The 19,674-nt window shown below is 41.3% G+C and overlaps 1 protein-coding gene and 1 long non-coding RNA gene across 2 annotated transcripts; both read left to right on the top strand.

Annotated features, from left to right (window-relative positions):
- The first annotated feature begins 6,210 nt into the window (after positions 1-6,210).
- LOC132979848 (uncharacterized) lies at positions 6,211-13,521 on the top strand. Its single transcript, XM_061045690.1, has 5 exons — positions 6,211-6,778; positions 7,510-7,605; positions 10,011-10,213; positions 11,630-11,741; positions 12,538-13,521. Exons 1-5 carry the CDS (start codon positions 6,242-6,244, stop codon positions 12,706-12,708), a joined length of 1,119 nt encoding a protein of 372 aa, XP_060901673.1. The 5' UTR covers positions 6,211-6,241; the 3' UTR covers positions 12,709-13,521.
- Positions 13,522-16,625: 3,104 nt separating this feature from the next.
- Positions 16,626-17,455, top strand: LOC132980077 (uncharacterized). The gene is made up of 2 exons (XR_009674130.1): positions 16,626-16,921; positions 17,077-17,455. It is a non-coding gene; the product is annotated as an uncharacterized LOC132980077 (long non-coding RNA).
- Positions 17,456-19,674: the final 2,219 nt, after the last annotated feature.

Raw genomic sequence — 19,674 nt, 5'->3', positions numbered from 1 at the left:
CTCACGCGTGGATTTGTGTTATTTTCATGTCTGCTTAAGTGTGTTTATTTTGTTATACCAGCATTTATTTATTTAACCCTAACCCTAACCCTAAACCTGCCGTGCTAAATACTTCTCATAATTCAAACAAACTGCTCCCACTGTGATACACAGGTGGCGATCTGCGTAGCTCTGTAGAGCACAATGAACTCTCAGCGAGCATGGCGTATCCTGAAAGGGTCGTATTATCACTCTTAGATTTGACTGACTGGGTGGAACAGAATACCGAATCGATTTCAACCTCACTCAGACCAACACCACAGTCTAACGTGAATCGAGCCATCCTTTTTTATTTTAAATTGTACTTCATTAAACATTTCTTGAAAATGTACAAATGTACAAAAGAGATACAAAATATGGCATCATTAACATCTGACATTCTATACAGAAATGCAGAGGGAAACAGCTGTCATGTAAATAATTAGTACTTAATTTTAAAATATAGAAATGAAATTGTCATGAGTTCTGGTTTAGTTTTGTGTTGTTGTTAATTTTAGTGTTAAGCTTTAAATAACTGTTTTATTATCCAATTGTATTCTTTTGTTTCTCTTTTCACTGTGTGTGCACTTCCTTAGTCTTGTCTTTGGTGTTTCCTGTGTTATTTTGTATTTCTTGCTTCCTCACTTTGGCTGTTTTTCAAAACCGCATACTATACTACTAGTACATACTGATTTGGCCAAAATGCAGTATGCAGTATGCGAACAACTGCAAGATCCACAGTATGCCAAAAATAGCAGGATGTCATACTGATTCGGGAAAAATGTACAGTATGCATTGGACCATTGGTCTGCTTTGTAGAATGTACAGTGCATGTGCCACAGCTGGACCAGCAGCTGCAGTTACAGGGTCCTTGGCTTGCTCTTCATATTATTCACAGCTGAGTAAAAGTTAAACCTGCATGTCTGAAAAGTATAATACAACTTTAATAGCATGCCAATCATATTTCAACTCAGGGCATTGTGTATAAATGACAGACTATATGAGAGATTGTAGACTTGTTTTATTTTAATTATGTTAATTACCTCCAGATGGGCTGTTTTTTACTTCCGCATTGCAGGACCGGAAACCAGTTTAACCGTGCCAAGCATACTGCAAAATAACCGATGACTGGCAGTCATACTACATACTACTGTCTAAATCAGTATACAGTATATACTGCATACTGATTTAGACAGTAGTATGTAGTACGCGGTTTCTAAAACAGCCTTTGTCTGGTTTCCCTCCACTTTGATCGCCCTGATTTTCTTCACCTGTTTCTGATTACCCCTGTGTCTACAAAGGATGCATTCGACTTGTCCCTCCTATCCACTTTACCTTAACCCCGGGGAAAACGTTATGAGGTTAAGGAGAGATGTTAGGAAAGTTCCTAAAAGACTTAGGGAAAGGAGATTGCGTTGCTCTGACCACATTTCCACTAAGCAATGTTATTAAAAACGACGGGCCGGCGGAGGCTAATGACGTGGGTCTGCCGTGGTGAAAAACTAAAAGTGAATCTAAAAAACTTTCCCCTGTGCCTTCTTACCAGTGAAATAATCCTAATTACCAAAAATAATTTAAATAAAAGGCCCATAGGCTACGAGTAACAAAAGTGAAACCATCACCTTCCTGTCCACTCAGAAATCAACATCAAAATAAATATGATTGTATGAAATTAATTGTTACATTAATGCAAGATATACATAATGTTTGAAGCATAAAAATGTACAACTGCTCAAAACATTCTGAAGTGAATGAAACATGTTGAATAAAACATCTGGCTCAAAATGTCCCTTTGATGATCTGTGTCACTTTACGATCATCGTTAATGTTCATGAACGGTCGGATGCAGGACTCGCTTTAAATGTTGTGGCTGAAAGGAATTGTGGGGCGGCATATCTCATCTCCTTTGGTAAAGGATGGTCCAGTGTATCCTATGCTAAAGGAGGTTATAAAGGAAGCATTGACCCACCTTTCCTTTGCTTTTAGAGAATTCGGACGGCTCTTATCATGGCCGCCACTTCAATGCTTCTGGGTCATCTCACTCAGTTAGGAACCTTCCTAAGCAAAAATGACAATTCGAATGCACCCTCAGTTTCCTTCCCTCTTGTTATCAGCTCTTCATATGTCAACCCTTCTTTGTATCTCCTGGTCCAAATCTCTGTGTCTTTTAGTTTCTCCCTGTGTTTGGACTTTTTGTTGAACATTACTTTTTGGACTTTGGACTTTTGGACTCTTTAGAAAGTAAGTTTTGGTTTTGTCTTTTATGTTTGAAATAAATACATTTCTTTACTACAATTGGGTCCAGTTCCCTGTTTTCCATCCATGACAGAACAAACTGACCAAACAATGGACCCAGCAGAAGGATTATTTTCTTTTGAATTATGTGAGGTTACTTATAATTCCTCCTTATTAAAAATGCTTGCTCTAGCAAGAACAGAGAGGCAGCCATGTCCACGGCTCAAAAGGAAATTATCTGAAGACCGTGGCTCAGACACTTACTCCCTGAGTCTAGAGTCACTAGAGTCTTTTACTCTTCACCTGCTTTCTAGTCATATGCCTCTGAGCCTGTTCTTCATCAGCACGCACCTTCATCAATAAAGCATTCGAAGTTGAACAGAACTCGTCTCCATGTTCTGTATTCTCGGTCCAGCGCCCCAGAGTCTTTGCTGTCTTTATGTCATGATTTGGTCTGATTTGGTTTTATATTATGTAGATTATCAGAGTTTTATTTGGTCTCCTTCTTACCTAGTGTTTGTTTCCCTTGTGTGTTTCCTAGTTTAGTCTTTAGTGTCTCCCTTTTTTTTCTTATCCTAGTGTTCCTTTATGTTTTAGTGTTTTGTTACATTCTTGAGTTCTGTGTCTTCAGTGTTTCATGATTTGTTTTGTAGTTGTCCCCAGACTTTGTCTTGTGTCGTGTGTGTTTTCCCTCCAGTTCTGATTGCCCTCATTGTCTTCACCTTTGTCGTTTGTCTCACCTGTGTTTGATTACCCCATATCTATTTAGTCTCTTAATTAACAACAAAAAATGTAACAAATGTATTCATTATGATAAAGCCTTTTCCCCTCTATCTAAATAATGATTTCACTATTTAAATGCGTCTTTATTGGTGTATTTTACTTTATAATACTGTCTTTAATTTGTACTTTCCTGGATGTACAGTGTTATTTTATTGTTGAATCTGTTTTTTAACTTGATTTACATTGTGATATTGTTTATTGTATACCTGACTGTGTATGTGCATTACTCTTCTTGAATAAAGCTAAACAAAAAAAACAAAAAAAGGAGGATGGATAAGGCCGGCTCGGGTACAACACTTTTCAAAAGACTCCAAATGGTATATGTGGAACAAATATCTGCCTACTGCTCGAATCTACTGAACAGTAGATACTTAAAGTATACAGCACAGATAGGAGGTACTGTCTACTGTCTACTGACAGATTGTGTTGGCACTTTGAAATTCAGATGCACCCTCAGTGTTCCTTCCCTCTTTTTGTCAGTTGATTTGACTTTCTAGATGTTTGTTTTCTTTGTAGTTGCTCCCTGGGATTGCTCGTGGTTCCCTGTGATTATTTTTAGTTGGTCTTTTTGAAAAGCAAGCCTTGTTTTTTTAGTTTTGCCTTTTTGTTTAAATAAATAATTTTGGTTTGGTTCTGCACTTTGGGTCCAGTTCCTGCTTTTTACATATCTTGATAGAAAAGACAATGACTTAAAAGTGCAATTAATGAGGGCTGAACTGAAAGTAATAAAAAGAAAAACTAGAAGAATAGAAGAGAAATGATGAAACTAAAATAAACAATGAATCAAATATACAAGGGCATGTAATATTATGCCAGTTTTCTAATTCAGTGGGAAAGTTTCTCAAAATATAATATACTGCTTGGGCAATTTTTCCTTTAACCAATTTTAAGGACTTCAGATATAATTTAAATTCATTCAAAAAAGAGACAAAATTTGGGGGATGACTTTAAAAATCTATTTTTGTGTATGAAGAATTTTGGTAGGCAGAATCACATTAAGGCAGAGTTCATCATTTTTGTTGTTGAAGATTATACCATATGTAACATCATCTCTGGAGATAGAAGAGGGAAGCGGTGAGACGTCCTCTGCAATCAATTTGTGGATATCAACCCAGAACGCATGAGTCACATTACATGAGTAAAATACATGGTCCCTGGTTTCTATGTCATTTTCACAAAATGAACAAAATTTATCATCAATATTAAAGTGCAGCCTAATTAAGTTGAGTTGACTTGAGTTTGAGATACATAGATCTAAGTTTGTTTATAGAATTTTCATCAAATTTATGTTAACTGTCATTTCCGTTTTGTTTTCCTGGGAATTATTTTTTTTGGATTGAAAGTGGAGGCAGTTGCGGTTGAATAGTCTGATATTCCATTATAATTTTTCTTCAGGAACACAAATTCTCGAGGAAGTGCTTTTTGTAGTTCATCAAAATCTGCTTTCAATGGGTTGAAGTTGTGTTTAGTGCAGAATTGTTCATAATCCAATAAATGACCACTGTCATCCATTACTGGGAGCATCGAGACAACAGTAGATGTCGCCCTTGAGCACCAGCATGAAACCAAAACACCTCAAGCTGCATTGTTGTGTTAGCATGCTAATGCTAGCGCTCTTTAGTTTGCTCGTAGCCTCACATTGCATGTAAACTTACACAAAACCATGATCTAAAAACGCTTGTGTGACATTCAAAAAAGCAGTGAGTACAGTATGTTATTCTTCTTTCCTCTATTCCCTCAATTAAACAGCTTTTATACACGAGGGGATGAGCCGGCGGCCGTCACGTCCATGTAAACAATAGACTCTTTGAGCCGCTGTGCAACGGACCCACGGACGACTGTTGGACCGCTGTGTTTTCTTCACACACTCTCGTCATCAACTCCGACCAGACCTGCTACGGCGGTTATCGTGGGCCACCGGCATTCCTGATCCAAAAGAACTCGACGGGGAACCTTGGTACCATTCGGCGGAGTTCAATTGAACACTACGCATCAGTAAGGAAGCGTTATGATTATGAAATTGGGGTGTTGAGTCAAGCTTGTCGTATACGAATCAAAGCCTCAAAGTCAACTTTCATCAAATTTATTAAGTCCCTTTTATTTTCTTTCTCAAGTCCCTCAAACAATATCGCTTTTAACTCCAACTCCAACTCCAACTCTAACATAAGGACTTCACCATTTCAACTTAGAAACAATACATAACAGTGTTATTATTTACGTTGTGGCGTCAGTATCACTGTCATAATTATATTCTTTGCCTATTTACTTCCTTTATACATCTTTTGTTCACCATTTTTCTTTATTAAACTTCACATAAAATTTCAGTGTGTAATTTTATGGTTTTACTGCTTGAGAATTCACCCCAATGATATGAGACAGATTTATAGATTAATTAATTACTACAGGTAATATTAATTTCCTTACTTAATAAGGATGGTGCCCCGAGTTATATATTAAAGTAGTTTAATCCGCAACACTATTTTCCGGATTAATTGCAAAAAGGACACTACAGAACATATCCAAACATACCAGCCATAATAAAGGCAAAACACATTCCTCACATGTACAACATGTCCTTACATGAACTCACAACAGCAGCTGTTGCTATAAAACCTGTTTCTCCAGTTTACTCACAGTGGCATCATTTACCTGTATAAGCACAGGTATTCAGGATGTGGCGTAAGGCAAGGCAAGTTCATTTATGTTGCACATTTCAACAACAAGGCAATTCAAAGTGATTCACAGAAGTCATCAAAAGCATCATGACAGAGGAAAGAAAAGAAACATTAAAATAGGAAATTTAAAAATCACTGAAATTATTAAATCTGAAAATATGTTCAAATAAAAATAATTCAAATTCAATTAATTGAAATAAATAAAGTAAAAATGTAAAAAGAGTTAAAAGTTACAGTGCAGAGTTAAAGTTTAAAATCTTATTAAAATAGTTTAATGAAAGGCAGCTGTAAACAGATGTGTCTTCAACCTCGATTTAAAAGAGTTGAGAGTTTCAGCACACCTGCAGTTTTCTGCGAATTGTAAAGTCGGTATTTAAAAGCTTTAAAACCCCTGACTCATACACGTTTGACTCCGCCCATCTAATCCAACCTCGTTTTAAGAAAAGTCAATGTTTACTCACAGTGGCATCATTTGCCTGTAGAGAAGCACGCAGAAAAGCTCACATTGGTTGACAGGAGAGTTACCCACCATGGAGAGAGGAACAAATAGGAGAGATTTTCCTTTTGAGTTTGTAGTGGGTCGCCACCTGAAGTTGATGGACCTGAAAAAAGAAGCTCCGAGGTGGGGTCACCTCAAAAAAAGCAACATCCCTCCTTACCCCCGGCCTGAGTTTCATGTGTCTCGTCTGATTCATGTCACAAACCAAACGGCATTACAGGGCATCAGGGAGATGAAGGGCTTCATGATACCTGAGGAAATCAGGAAGAAAGGGATGTCCTTGAACCCCTCCAGCGGCTCTCTGCTGTGGTGGAGTCTGGCTGTGGGTCCAGAGGAGGTGGCGTCAGCTGAAAGGAGGCTCCTGGAGACCACCTACCCGGACCGGACCGAGAAGCAGATCCAGGCCCAGCAGAGCTTCCTGAAGAAGTTTGCCTCCTCCCCGGCCTTCAACACAGACAGATCCAAACTCGGTTCATACCGCTTCACCTTCGGCCTGGAGGAGGTCCTGAGGGCCTACAGCGACCAGGTAACCCACACCCTCACCCCCATCCAGACCAGTCCGGACAGGGTTTAAAGAAAGCAGAGGTCAGGGTACTAAAATATCATCAATGTTCCCAACCACAAAGACAAAATACTGAAGTCATTTCTAATGGCCTCAGGTTGAAGAGAAACAAGAAACACATTTATCAAGGATTTATAAAGTAGTGAGTCTCTCTCTTCAACTGTCTGAGTCTGATTCAGGGACACTTCATTCAAATATGGAACCATTCAATTAAATCTGATACACATTTATAATCTGAATGAACCAAAGTTGTTTTTTTACTTCATAGAACCATGACAAAAGTTACAGCCAGTTTGATATTTCAATAAGCATGTCCTTGTATTTATAACTTTTTCAATAGTCTCTCTCTCTCTCTCTGAGATGGCGGAGTGAGTGTGGAGCTGAGAGCGTTTTTTTGCAAACTTTACTTAAGCTTAATTTTGTTTGTTAATGTTTTGTGTTCAGTTCTTGTTTGTTAGAACAGTGTAAATTACAAGTGTGTAGGTTACGTGTAAGACGGTTTGTGGTGTGTGTGTGTGTGTGTGTGTGTGTGTGTGTGTGTGTGTGTGTGTGTGTGTGTGTGTGTGTGTGTGTGTGTGTGTGTGTGTGTGTGTGTGTGTGTGTGTGTGTGTGTGTGTGTGTGTGTGTGTGTGTGTGTGTGTGTGTGTTAACTTGGCACCATGCCAGAAGCTGAAGCTACAGCTGAGTTTGAACGGCTGTCTCACTGACATGGCATCACGTTGGTGCCCTCGGTGCAGTGCAGTGTGGAGGAAGCCGGGCTGGCTGTGGGGAAAGTGGTGGGCTGTCAGGCTGTGAAATCGGCCTCCAGAATGAACGGGGCTATTGTCATGTCGGTGAGGTGGTAGAGAAAGGTGTTGTCATCCATGATACATTTACTTCTGTTCCCCCCCTCGTTAACCCATCCACTAAAATTGTTATTTCCAATGCCGCCTTTTTATAAAAAATGAGATGCTCATGAAAGAGTTGTCACGGTATGGACAAATTGTTTTGCAGATTAAAATGGTGTCACTCGGCTGTAAGTCACCAAAGTTGAAACATGTTGTGTGTCACCGTAGACAGTTTCACATCCTAAAAGATTCTACTCGTGATCTGAACTTGTCTTTTTCTTTTAATGTAGAAGGGTTTAATTAGTTATAGCTATTAGCTATATGGTGTTTGTCTCATCGGACACTATGAAGTGTTTTGGCTGCGGAGGGGAAGGACACTTGATCCGATCTTGCCCGGAGAAGAATGGAGGGCAGAAGCCGGTGTTGTATGTTGTCTGGTTCCCACATTATCTGGTTATCGAATGGACCCGACAGCAGATGTTTCTGACTTTGGAGAGGAAACGTAGCTGACCTAGCGAATGCCTGTCTGATTATAATTGCACTGATTTCAAGTCGCATTGTATATCTACTGCTGCAGATATGATTGTATGAGTGAGCACTACATCCCAGCCACCTAAGAAAAATACAAAATAAAGAAAATATAATCCATGTTCATGATCGTGCAGCACTGGATTCGATCTCACTAAAACAAAATTAACACCTAATCACCTATGCCTTGCTTTACAGCATGCGCCACCTGAACAGTGGAAATTCATCAAATCCATTACGTATTCGTTTATGATGTCAGCATCCTGGTCACATTTTAGTTTGGATGCTCCTACAACAACTGGTTACCTCGGTTAATCTTCAAATACCCGCACATATAGGCCTGTAAAGGTTTTTTCGAGGCTACGGCCTTACGGACCACAACATAACAGACCTCTACACCACTACCCATTTTGACAAATAAATACTTTGAAACAGTGACGATCTACTTCAAAATAACTGCAAACACTGAGCCACTGGTTGATTCACATGACAGGAGACTGCTTGGTTGATCTTAGAAAAGCAACCTAAACATTTCTATTGCCATGCTTTTCAAATGTAAATATCCACGGTGACACAAAGACTCACAGTACGGAGCAAAAGTAGACTCAGAGGGAATGTTATAATTCAGTCCTTTCATCCAGGCAGGTAAGGCAATAATAAACAAATCCAGAGGGCTAGGCAAGGCAAGGTCAAAACAGCAGCGATGGTCATACACGAGGATCAACAATAATTATAATGCTGGGACGAGGGTATACAGAGAACGCCACAAACTGGCAACAGGAGGGAGAACACACAGGTATTAAATACACAGACAATCAGGGACCAACGAGACACAGGTGAGGGTAATCAGGGCGGAGCTGACACACAAGGCAGGGACAAGAGGGGCAGGATCTGAAAGACAGAGACAAGGGTGAATACCAAAACACAACAAAACCCAGGAAATAATATTAAAAATTGCAAAACACAAAACAAAACCTAATGCAGACTGAAACCCTTGTCACACGGCCACTTATGATTGTATAAGTGGGCATTATACAAGCCACTTGCGAGAAAATAAGATAAAATGTATGCATGATCGCGTCGAGTTGGCTTTGACCTCACCAGAGAAAAATTGTGTGTAAATAAATGCAAGCAATGTGATGTAGGCCTAGCACACTTTAATTTTTTGAGAAGTGACTTTATGCGTGCGGGTAGGCTATGTGAAGAGAAACCGAGGTAACCAGTAGTTGTAGGAGCAGCCAAATTAAAATGTGACCAGGATGCTGACATCATGTAGGAATACGTAATGGATTTGATGAATATACACCGTTCAGGTGGAGCACGCTGTAAAGCAGGACATAGTTGATTGTTTGTTAACTTTGTTTTAGTGAGATCGAATCCAGCTCCGCGTGATCATGAACATGGATTATATTTTCTTTATTTTGTATTTTTCTTAGGTCGCTGGGATGTAGTGCTCACTTATACAACTATATTTACCGCAGTAGATATAAAATGCGACTTGGAATCACTTAAATTATAACCTTAATCATTCAGGCATTCGCCAGGTCAGCTACGTTTCCTCTCGGTGATTGTAACATCTGCTGTCGTCATGACAAACCTTTGACGTTTGTAAACAAAGGTAACCAGTTAAACTGAAAACCAGTTTAGTTACAACACCGACTACTGCCGGCCCCTCCCCTGCCTCCGGCGGGGTGCCTCCACAGGCTTCCCGGTCCGGGGCTGGTACTGGCGGGGAACCGTCACGGCCAGCCTGGCCCGAAGCTGCTGCTCGGCTGCTGCTCTCTCTCTCTCTCTCTATCTCTCTCTCCCTCTCTCTCCCTCTCTCTCTTGTGTGTTTTTTTTCTGTGTACACTGAGGATTTAAATCTGTTTTCCCGTCTCTAGTTTTGTGGTCGAGCAAAACCCGTCATGCGAGTGCTGAGGACCGAACTGTACAGACAGGAATTTATTCACGTTGTGGTGGTCCACGACCCAGCCCAGCACCTGTACAATAACCATCCATTACTGACAGACGACCCAGACTCTGTCTGCACTTACAGAGATGGCCACTTCCTGTGGAGGTCTGAGGCCATGTGTAAGACGCACAGGTAAGCAGCCGTCTGAGTGACTGACCTTTGATAATATTAACTTTATATTTATAATAAAAATAATATTTATATATTTAGACATAGTGGACTCTTACCCCCAATTCACACGTACTCTGTACGCGCCGTGGTCTGTCAGTGCCACGGTTTTGCTCCGTCAGACGGCTCACGCCCATTCACACTGGATCCGTTTCAGGGACATCAGCGCAGCGGAGCACACCCATGACACATCACAGGACAACTACAAGATCCCGCGGGAATTAAGAGAAAAATATCTTTCTGAGGATGCATTGTTGGCACGTGCCGGAGACGGACCGCAGCGCGCCCTGTGTGAACACAATGATTGACTAGACTAGAGTGGCAGCTAAGTACAACGTAGTGACAGACCGCGGCACGCACGGAGTATATGTGAATTGGCAGTTATAAGTACCTGGGTGTTCACCTGAACAATAAGCTGGACTGGACTGTTAACACCCAAGCTCTCTACAAGAAAGGCTTTGCTGCTGTAACAATGTAAATTTCCCCGTTGTGGGATAAATAAAGGATTATCTTATCTTATCTTATCTTAAAACACAGGTTTACAAAGTGCTTTGACAAACAGCAAAGGCAAAAACAAGAAAAAAGCAAACCAAATACAAAAGAACAAAACAATACTACAGAAAAGAAGATACCCAACAGACATATGTAACCTGTCCATTATAATCAGACAAGACAAGAACCCAACAACACGGGCTGAGACCAAGAGGACCAAAGTTTTAAAAACATGTAAGAAACTAAAAAAGCTAAAAGCAAATACAAATAGATAACAGCAATAAGAAGGTAAGAGCAGTAAAATAAATAGAACAGCTTAGTTGAGTTGTGGTGTCTCTGAACACTTCATTCTAGAGGTGTAATGGGGGACGAAGTCATCCCCCTCTGTACCGTCTTCACAAGTAGTAACAGAGGCGTTACAGAGGAGAGACGGGATCAGCTGAACCAGCGGGGGAGAACAGTAGAGACAGACTAATGAATCAGCCAGCCGATAATATCGTATCCAGTGACTATCGGTATTGGCTAATCTTAATGGCAGATATGTGCCGATATTACTCGATTTATTCACCATTCAAATAACATTTCATTTGAGTTTCTGAGAAAGTCTGAGACACATAAGCCCTTCCAGAGAGGGGCGTGGTCAGACACAGCTCATTTACATATTTAAAGGTACAGACACAGAAACAGCCTGTTCTGAGCAGGGCTGAAATAGAGGGGTTTATAGGCATGATCAAATACAGGATCAGAGTGGATTTAGAACTAGAAACTTCACACACATGTTTTGAGGAGCTCTGAGACTTATTTACACTGATTGAAGAGGAGGAGAATATGTGACCTTAAGTACTAACTAAGGTTAATTCATACTTTATTTTTCTGTGTATTTTTCAGCTATCAGTTGGTCCGTAGAGACGATGAAATGCAGTTGGGAGCGGAGCCCTCAGGGTCTACAGAGTTCTATGTTTGGGATAATGTTGCCGTCGCTCTGCATGTGGATGACCAGGTACCTTCACTGCTCTAACGATAAAGTTATTTTGTTTCAAGTTCTACTCCTTACGGTGGCCCTGAAGGTCAAAACACAACAGTATTTCAGAAAACACAACACTTCCCTTATTTCCTGCGCGTCCGGTCACTTCATCGAGCTGACTGGCTCGTCTGCCGCTGACACACAAGACAGTGATTTCTGCTGAGTCATATCTTTTACAGACACATGTTGACTGGATACTTTGGGGTCAGGATTTTAGCGTTGTGGTTTCTGTTTGTAGTACATTTATTCTACTGACCGATGACTGATGAGGTTTCAGCAGGCTTTGGTGCTTTCAGGAGAAATGGTCTGTATGGAGAGTAAAAGTTGGCTGAACACAATCCACTAATGACATCCTGACTCTTATCGGCGATACTCTGACAACGATTGCTTTCTCTCTTCAAAAAGATTTCTTCATGAGAGAGCAGCGAACAATCTGTTCTATATCAAACATTTTCACTTTAGACTCTAATCTGTGGAAGCGGTGTCACAAAGTCTTAGCTGGAAGTTGTTTGTGGCTAACCTGGTTCAACGTCACTCCCAGAGACAGACACAGTCCTCAGACCATTTTGCGACTGGTTCATGTCAAACCACAACCAACCAATGAGCATCATGGGCAGGACTTAACTCTTCATCATGCTTTGTGTCAGAACTAAAGAGGAGTAACAACAGCTCTTACTTCACCAAGCTGAACCTTTAAAACCTCAACAGAACTAGCTTGGGGTGTCTTGTCCTGCCCCTGTTTTAAACACTCTGCTCTGTCCTCCTGTTTCAGGTGCTGAAATTTGATGTGGATCGACTGAGAGAGAGGCTGACATTCTGTGATCATGATTACCCTCCGATCGAAAAGAACATCCCTTTTGATTCCTTCGAGGACGCAGAACAGGTTGTGAAGAAGTTATGGCCCGACTATCCTTCAGCACTGAAGAGAGATGAAGGTGTTTGAATTGATGATGGAGACGGTCAGGAATAGAGGGCCCCTTGAAAGTTGATTACAACCAGAGCCCAAACCGACCCTGCACAACTCCATTATGAAGAAACAACACTTAAAGCTTAAATAACTGTAACTTGTGTGAACTGACGACTTTATACACTCTATAACTATATAACTATAAGTGATTCTTTAAACTATATGTGATTAAAGCGCCTCTCTGGAGCGTTTAAAGCATGTAGCAGATTGTTTAATTATGATTTATTTTAGATTCAATCAGCCCTCATGACATTGCGATCTTTTAACCCAATCACAGATTTTAAGAATCCTTCAGATTGTAATTTATTTCACTTTATATCTTGTAACAGTCTCTGACTCTGTTTTATTTGAAACTGTCATAAAGAGTTTCTAGCAAACAGACGAATGTCCTCCATGAGAAATGATCTAAAGGGTTAGGGTTATGTGTTGGTTAGATTTTTCAGATTCAGACACACTTTGTATTCCTTTTGCCGACATGACAATAACAATTATTCCCCCTGTTTTTATTTAACCATCCTTCTTCTAAAGCTGAAAATGCTCCAACTACTGTTGGAAATGTGTATCTGTTGTTAATGGGTCGTTGCTGTGTGAAATCTGGTACCAGTAATTTAATTAATTAATTTAAGACAACGAAGAAGAGAGTATTTATTCATCATTTATTTATTTACACTTTCCACAACATGTTCTCCCCCAAGGTTCAAATGGTTTCAGTTTGGATGAACGCAGAAGATCTTATTTTGATTGTGATGAGAGGATCTCTGAGATTGTAATGCAAGACAAATTTTGTGCAAACGGACAATAAAGTGTTATCTTATCTTATCTTAGTTTTTTCCCTCGTGTTCCTCTGTTATAACTTACATGTAGGAGCTCAAATACACCACATCTGTCCTTTGGTTGCAGGTTTGAAGAATTAAAGCTTTCTCTGTCTCTGTTTTTTTGGGGGGACTTTGTTAACCGCTTGCAACAAACCTTTTTAAGTTTAGGTCGACGATAAGTCAGATATAGGATGCCTCTACAATTCTACAATTCACTTAGCAGACGCTTTTATCCAAAGCGACGTACATCAAAGAGTAAGTACAACACAAGCAAGGATCTAGAAAAAAGGGGAACAATGTCAGTAAGAGCAAACGATCAGCTTTGAGTCTGATTGGACACACAGGTGCTGACATGCATTGCACAGAGGCAAAGCACAACATTGAGGGCAGTTCTTGAGAGCTCTAATCAGTATAGAAACCATCTTATAAGTCATCGTTATCAAACAAAAACCATCGTCACAACCATCATCATCATCAATAATATCGAGACCATCATCATTAAGTTAGTAGGTATTCATGAAAGAGCTGGGTCTTTAGCTTTTTCTTAAAGGTGCAGAGGGACTCTGCAGATCGAATGGAGTTTGGAAGTTCGTTCCACCACCGGGGGGCGACAGAGGAGAAGAGTCTAGTCAGAGACTTAGGACCCTGTTGTGAAGGTTGGATCAGACGCCTTTCATTGGCAGAGCGTAGTGGGCGGGAGGGAGTGTAGACCTGGATGAGAGAGTTAAAGTAAGGAGGAGCCGTTTTTGTCGCTGTTTTGTAAGCAAGCAGCAGAGTTTTAAATTTGATGCTAGCAGTAACTGGGAGCCAGTGTAAGGAGATGAACAGCAGAGTGACATGTGCTCTTTTAGGAAGGTTGAAGACCAGTCGTGCTGCTGCATTTTGTATCACTTGCAGGGGTTTGATAGTACATGCAGGAAGACCTGCCAGTAGAGAGTTGCAATAGTCGATGCGTGATATCACAAGAGCCTGTACCAGGAGCTGTGTAGCATGTTCTGACAGGTAAGGTCTGATCTTCCTGATGTTGTACAGGGCAAATCGACATGACCGGGTAATCGAGGCTACTTGAACCTTAAAAGTTAGCTGGTCATCAATCATGACACCCAGGTTCCGGGCAGACTTTGTGGGCATGAGTTTGGTTGTTCCAAGCTGGATATTGATCTGTGGTTGCATAGAAGGACTGGCTGGGATGACAAGGAGCTCAGTCTTTAAAAGATTGAGTTGAAGGTGCCTTTCATTCATCCATTTAGAGATATCAGCAAGGCATGACGAGATTCTTGCAGAGACTGTAACATCGTCTGGCGGGAATGACAGGAACAGCTGAGTATTGTCAGCATAGCAGTGGTATGAGAGCGGATTATTGAACCAAGTGAGCTTGTGTATATGGAGAAGAGAAGGGGACCAAGCACTGACCCTTGAGGTACCCCTGTGGATAAGCTGTGCGCTTCGTACATTTCTCCTTTCCACGACACTCTAAAGGATCGCCCAGAGAGGTAGGACATGAACCAGCAGAGGGCAGATCCTGAGATGCCAAGTTCAGAGAGCTTGGATAGGAGGATTTGATGGTTGACTGTGTCAAAGGCAGCAGACAGGTCTAGCAGTAATATAACTGATGACTGACCCGCAGCTCTGGCAGCTCCTAGCGATTCTTTTACTGACAGTAGTGCAGTTTCAGTAGAGTGGCCCCGCTTAAAGCCTGACTGATTTGGGTCAAACAGATCGTTTCTGGACAGGAACTCAGAGACTTGCTTAAAGACTGTGCGCTCAAGTATTTTTGACAGGAAGGGCAGAAGAGAAACCGGTCTGTAGTTTTCAACCTGGGCTGGGTTTAGTGTGGGTTTTTTGAGCAGAGGGGTGACCCAAGCTTGCTTGAATGCGGTGGGGAACACATCTGTTGACAGAGAGGAGTTGATGATATGCTTAAGTGCATCATTAAGCGGAGAGGAAATGGTCTGCAGGAGGCTTGATGCTCTTGGGTCCAGAGGACAGGTGGTGGGCCGAGAGTCTAGCACAAGCTTAGAGACTTTATCCTCAGTCTGAGAGGAGAATGAGTCGAGTGAGGTACTTTTAGTTGGTGCCTTTGCGCTGAGTTGGTCAGGCTCAGAAAACTGGTTACTGATGGTTGCAACCTTTTCAGTAAAATCCGAGGCAAACATGTCTGGTGTGAACAGATCGGAGGGTGGAGGAGGAGGTGGTTGAAGCAGTGAGTTAAAAGCAGAAAACATTTTTCTTGTATCTGTGGCATTTCATATCTTGTTCTTATAATATGTTGTCTTGGCCGTTTTCAGGCTGGAGGAGAATGAGACAAGTCTTTGCTTATAGTCATTGAGGTCAGCGGACTGTTTGGATTTTTGACATTTTCTCTCTGCTGACCTCAGCCCTGCTCTTTGCTCTCTTATGACTTCAGTGAGCCATGGGGTGCGTTCGAATTGTCCCTCCTATCTCCTTTCACTATCCACTGTTGGGCCACGCAGGCTTAGGACAGTCAAACAATGGACTTGGGCCTGCACCTCATTTGAGTTATTCACTGAGATCACAAAGAGGCCTAAAAGGACTCTTTATCCCAGAATCCCCTGCGGTACTTCACACCTACGTGTGACGTAAAGGGGGGACCAGAACCTGAGGGAGACCCCACAGGAAGGCGGCCAGGTGACAAACTCTGAGACTCCCCTCGCTCTCTCTCTTTCCACGCGCTGACTTGAAGTGTTCGGAGACCCAAGCTCACCTCCTGTTTGCTGCAACAATCTTCCTTTGTTTTAAGTTTTGGCGCGCAGGTAATCGGTGGCCGGCAGTCCCGAGCTCGTATTGTCCATTGAACGCATCTCAGTTTCTCAGAGAGCGTCAGACTATAACAGATTATCAGAAAGATAACGGTCTTATTCCGTCCTGCAACGAAAGGACATCAATGGACATCTTTCCACTTGACGGAGAACCAACGAAGCCGCTCTTGCCGTAAGGGACCCTCGCCGCCATCAGACGCCTCTACACCAGGACGGACAGAAGATCTGTTTTATCGCCGGACTCCTTTTTCCCTTCACCAATCGCGGGTAAAGCAATTCACAAGTGAGGCTTAATTAGGTCTGGGCAGAATTAGCTTGAGAGAGTGTTTTTAACAATTGTTTGATTGAAGCAGAAACCGTAATTTTTATCTTTGTTGGACCGTTGCGTCCTGAGTTTTACCTGTTTAAAACTCTTGTTGTTCCCGTTTCGGACCGCTGCGTCCTATATCTGTTCCGCGTAACAACGTTATAACCGGGTATTACTCTTCTGATCAGAAAGGCCAGTGTAAGCCGTATTAACTTGAATTCGGCCATTGGTTTGTTTCTGTGAATGAAGGGAATTACTCCGAGTTGTGGCGCGGGAGTCAGACTGTGGTCCGGCCTCTTCAGGCACGCATTTCTCTCCTCCTCTACGCTCCTCTTTTATCCTCTTTTCTTCCCCTTTGACTAACAGACACACACACATTCTCGGGTAGACGTACATCTGGAGACTAACTCCACCGCGCCATTACACACATACACACATAGAGATCTATACACTCACGGCCATCCAGACGCCTCAGAGACACAGATCGTGTAGGGCCGAACTCGGTCTCTTTTAGACATTAAGGCCACATTAGCTCTTTTAGGTGTGCGGCATTGGAAGGGCGACCACGTGGGACGAAGCAATCTCCCCCCTCTTCCCCTTCTCTATCTCTCTTTCATCCACAGACACACACACACACACACACACACACACACACACACACACAGACACACACACACACACACATTCACACCCCTTTCATAAGCCTTGCTTGATAATGTTTGTTGCTTAGATTAGTTTATAATAGTTATTTGTTTGATTAAGTTCATTGATTTTGGATTGATGTTGTTTTGTTTAAATAAATTCTGTTATAATTTAAGAGAGTAGTTGTTTGTGATTACTGGGGTATTTGCATTGTGATATAAGCTGGGTGCGAAGGCTTTGTGTACGGATTTCACGCCTTCAATTTATTAAATATAGTTATTAATTATTAATAATATTAGTAATTAAATAACTAATTTGAGACTGATTTGAGTGATATTTTGGTTATATTTCCCTGAGTACAGGTTGGTGCCCCAAAACGAGATTAAACATAGTTTAATTATATTGTTATTTATATTATTAATAATTAAGTATAATTATTAAAGAATATAACCAAAGTTGACTTGATACAACCCCAACACCACTTTACCTTAACCCCGGGGAAACGTCATGAGGTTAAGGAAAGATGTTAGGAGAATTCATAAAGGACTTAGGGAAGGCGATCGCATTGCTCTGACAATCCGACCACATTTCCACTAGGCGACGTAATTAAATGCGACGGGTTGGCGGAGGTGAAACTACAGTATTCCAAAAATGGACTACTAAAAGCGCATCTAAAAAACTTTCCCCTGTGCCTTCTTACCAGTGAAATAATCCTAATTACCACAAGGTTAGGATTGAAATAAAACCAATATAGACTACCAGACTACAAGTAACAAAAGTGAAACAATCACCTTCCTGTCCACTCATAAATCAACATGATTGTATGAAATTAATTGTTACATTTATGTAAGATATAACCTACAAATAACATTTTAAGCATACAAATATACAACTGCATAGCATTTTGAAGTGAATGAAATATGTTGAATAAAACATCATCTGGCTAAAAATGTCTCTTATCTTTTTATCCCTTACATGATCTGTGTCACTTTACGATCACCGTTAATTTCCGTGAACAGTCAGATGCACGACTCGCTTTAAATGTTGCGGCTGAAAGGAATTGTGGAGCGGCATATCTCATCTCCTTTGGTAAAGGATGGTCCAGTGTATCCTATGCTAAAGGAGGTTATGAAGGAAGCATTGACCCACCTTTCGTTAGCTTTTAGAGAATTCAAACAGCTCTTATCATGGCTGCCACTTAAATGCTTCCGGGTCATTTCACTCAGTTAGGAACCTTCCTAAGCAAAAATGACAATTTGAACGCACCCATGGACTAAGTTGGGCATTGCAAGCGGGTTTGGGATTTCTGAGAGTAGCATGTCCAATTCCACAACAAAATCATTCAGATTACACCCTGGTGGGCGGTAAATGATAGCAATGTACATTTTAACAGGAGCAGTAACCAAGATTGTGTGATATTCAAATGAGGAGTTGTTGCTCAGTGGGAAGAGTTTATTGAATTTCCAGGTTTTAGAAATGAGGATACCTGTACCACCTCCACGTCCAACAGAGCGGGGTGTGTGAGAACACTGTGTCAACAGAAAGAGCAGCTGGTGTGACTGTGTTTTCTGGGCGGATCCAGGTTTCAGTAAGGGCAAGTGCCTGAATGTCTGACATTTTTGCAAGTGCTTGGATGAATTCAGTTTTATTCACAGCAGATTGACAGTTCCAGAGGCCAAAAGTAAATGAAGGGTGGGTAGAAGAGGCTTTCTTAAGCAGAGACAAGTTGTTAAGATTTCGTTGTCTATGACAGATGTGTCTTTTCCTGTTCCCACGAATGACAGAGATTTCTTTGTAGCACATGTTGCGTTTAGCAGATGACCAGAGGAAATAGGCAAAGCAGTAGTCGTGGATGCCCGGGCTCTGTGGCCACAGCTTCCTAGTTTTCAGATCAGAGCTTGTTCTGCTGGCAGTTTCGGGTTCAGACTCTTTTAAGCTTGGATTTTCGTGAATATCCCGCCCCAGATTTTCAGCTTGCAATTAACAGAGGGTGTGACATGCGTCAACTGCCTCTCCTGTGTATCAATATCTACTCAAAGCAAGTTTCTCTGTCGAGTGATGTTGTTGAATTTTGCGTTTGTGTCTCCTCTTCCAAACCCTCTGTTATCTCTGCACATTGTGTTTACATTTTACATGCTGGACTTCGCTCTCCAAAGGCATGTTTTGTTTACTGTACTCGTGGAGCAATTCCCAAATTGTCGGCAGAAATGTGGGTGTATTACTTTGGTGTTGTAAGTCTGTTTACAATGAAGCATCCCACACAGTTTAAAGGGCAATGTTTCAGAGCCCTTTTCAGTAACCTTCAGTTACTTTTAAAAAATGCATCTATTCAGCTGTTTTCACAAACAGAAACCTCTAATTTAACTCCCACTAATTACAGTTTAAACACTATGTGTCC

The sequence above is a fragment of the Labrus mixtus genome, chromosome 9, assembly GCF_963584025.1.
Source record: "Labrus mixtus chromosome 9, fLabMix1.1, whole genome shotgun sequence".
In the NCBI taxonomy this organism is placed as follows: Eukaryota; Metazoa; Chordata; class Actinopteri; order Labriformes; family Labridae; genus Labrus; species Labrus mixtus.
This window is presented reverse-complemented; position numbering and strand designations above follow the sequence as displayed.

Bases quoted from the DNA above. Each gene is read 5' to 3' on its own strand.
- LOC132979848 (XM_061045690.1), top strand. From the start codon at position 6,242: ATGGAGAGAGGAACAAATAGGAGAGATTTTCCTTTTGAGTTTGTAGTG. The intron at 6,779-7,509 runs GTTTAAAGAAAG...CCCTCGGTGCAG, and splicing joins TCCAGACCAGTCCGGACAGG to TGCAGTGTGGAGGAAGCCGG. The intron at 7,606-10,010 runs GTGAGGTGGTAG...TCCCGTCTCTAG, and splicing joins ACGGGGCTATTGTCATGTCG to TTTTGTGGTCGAGCAAAACC.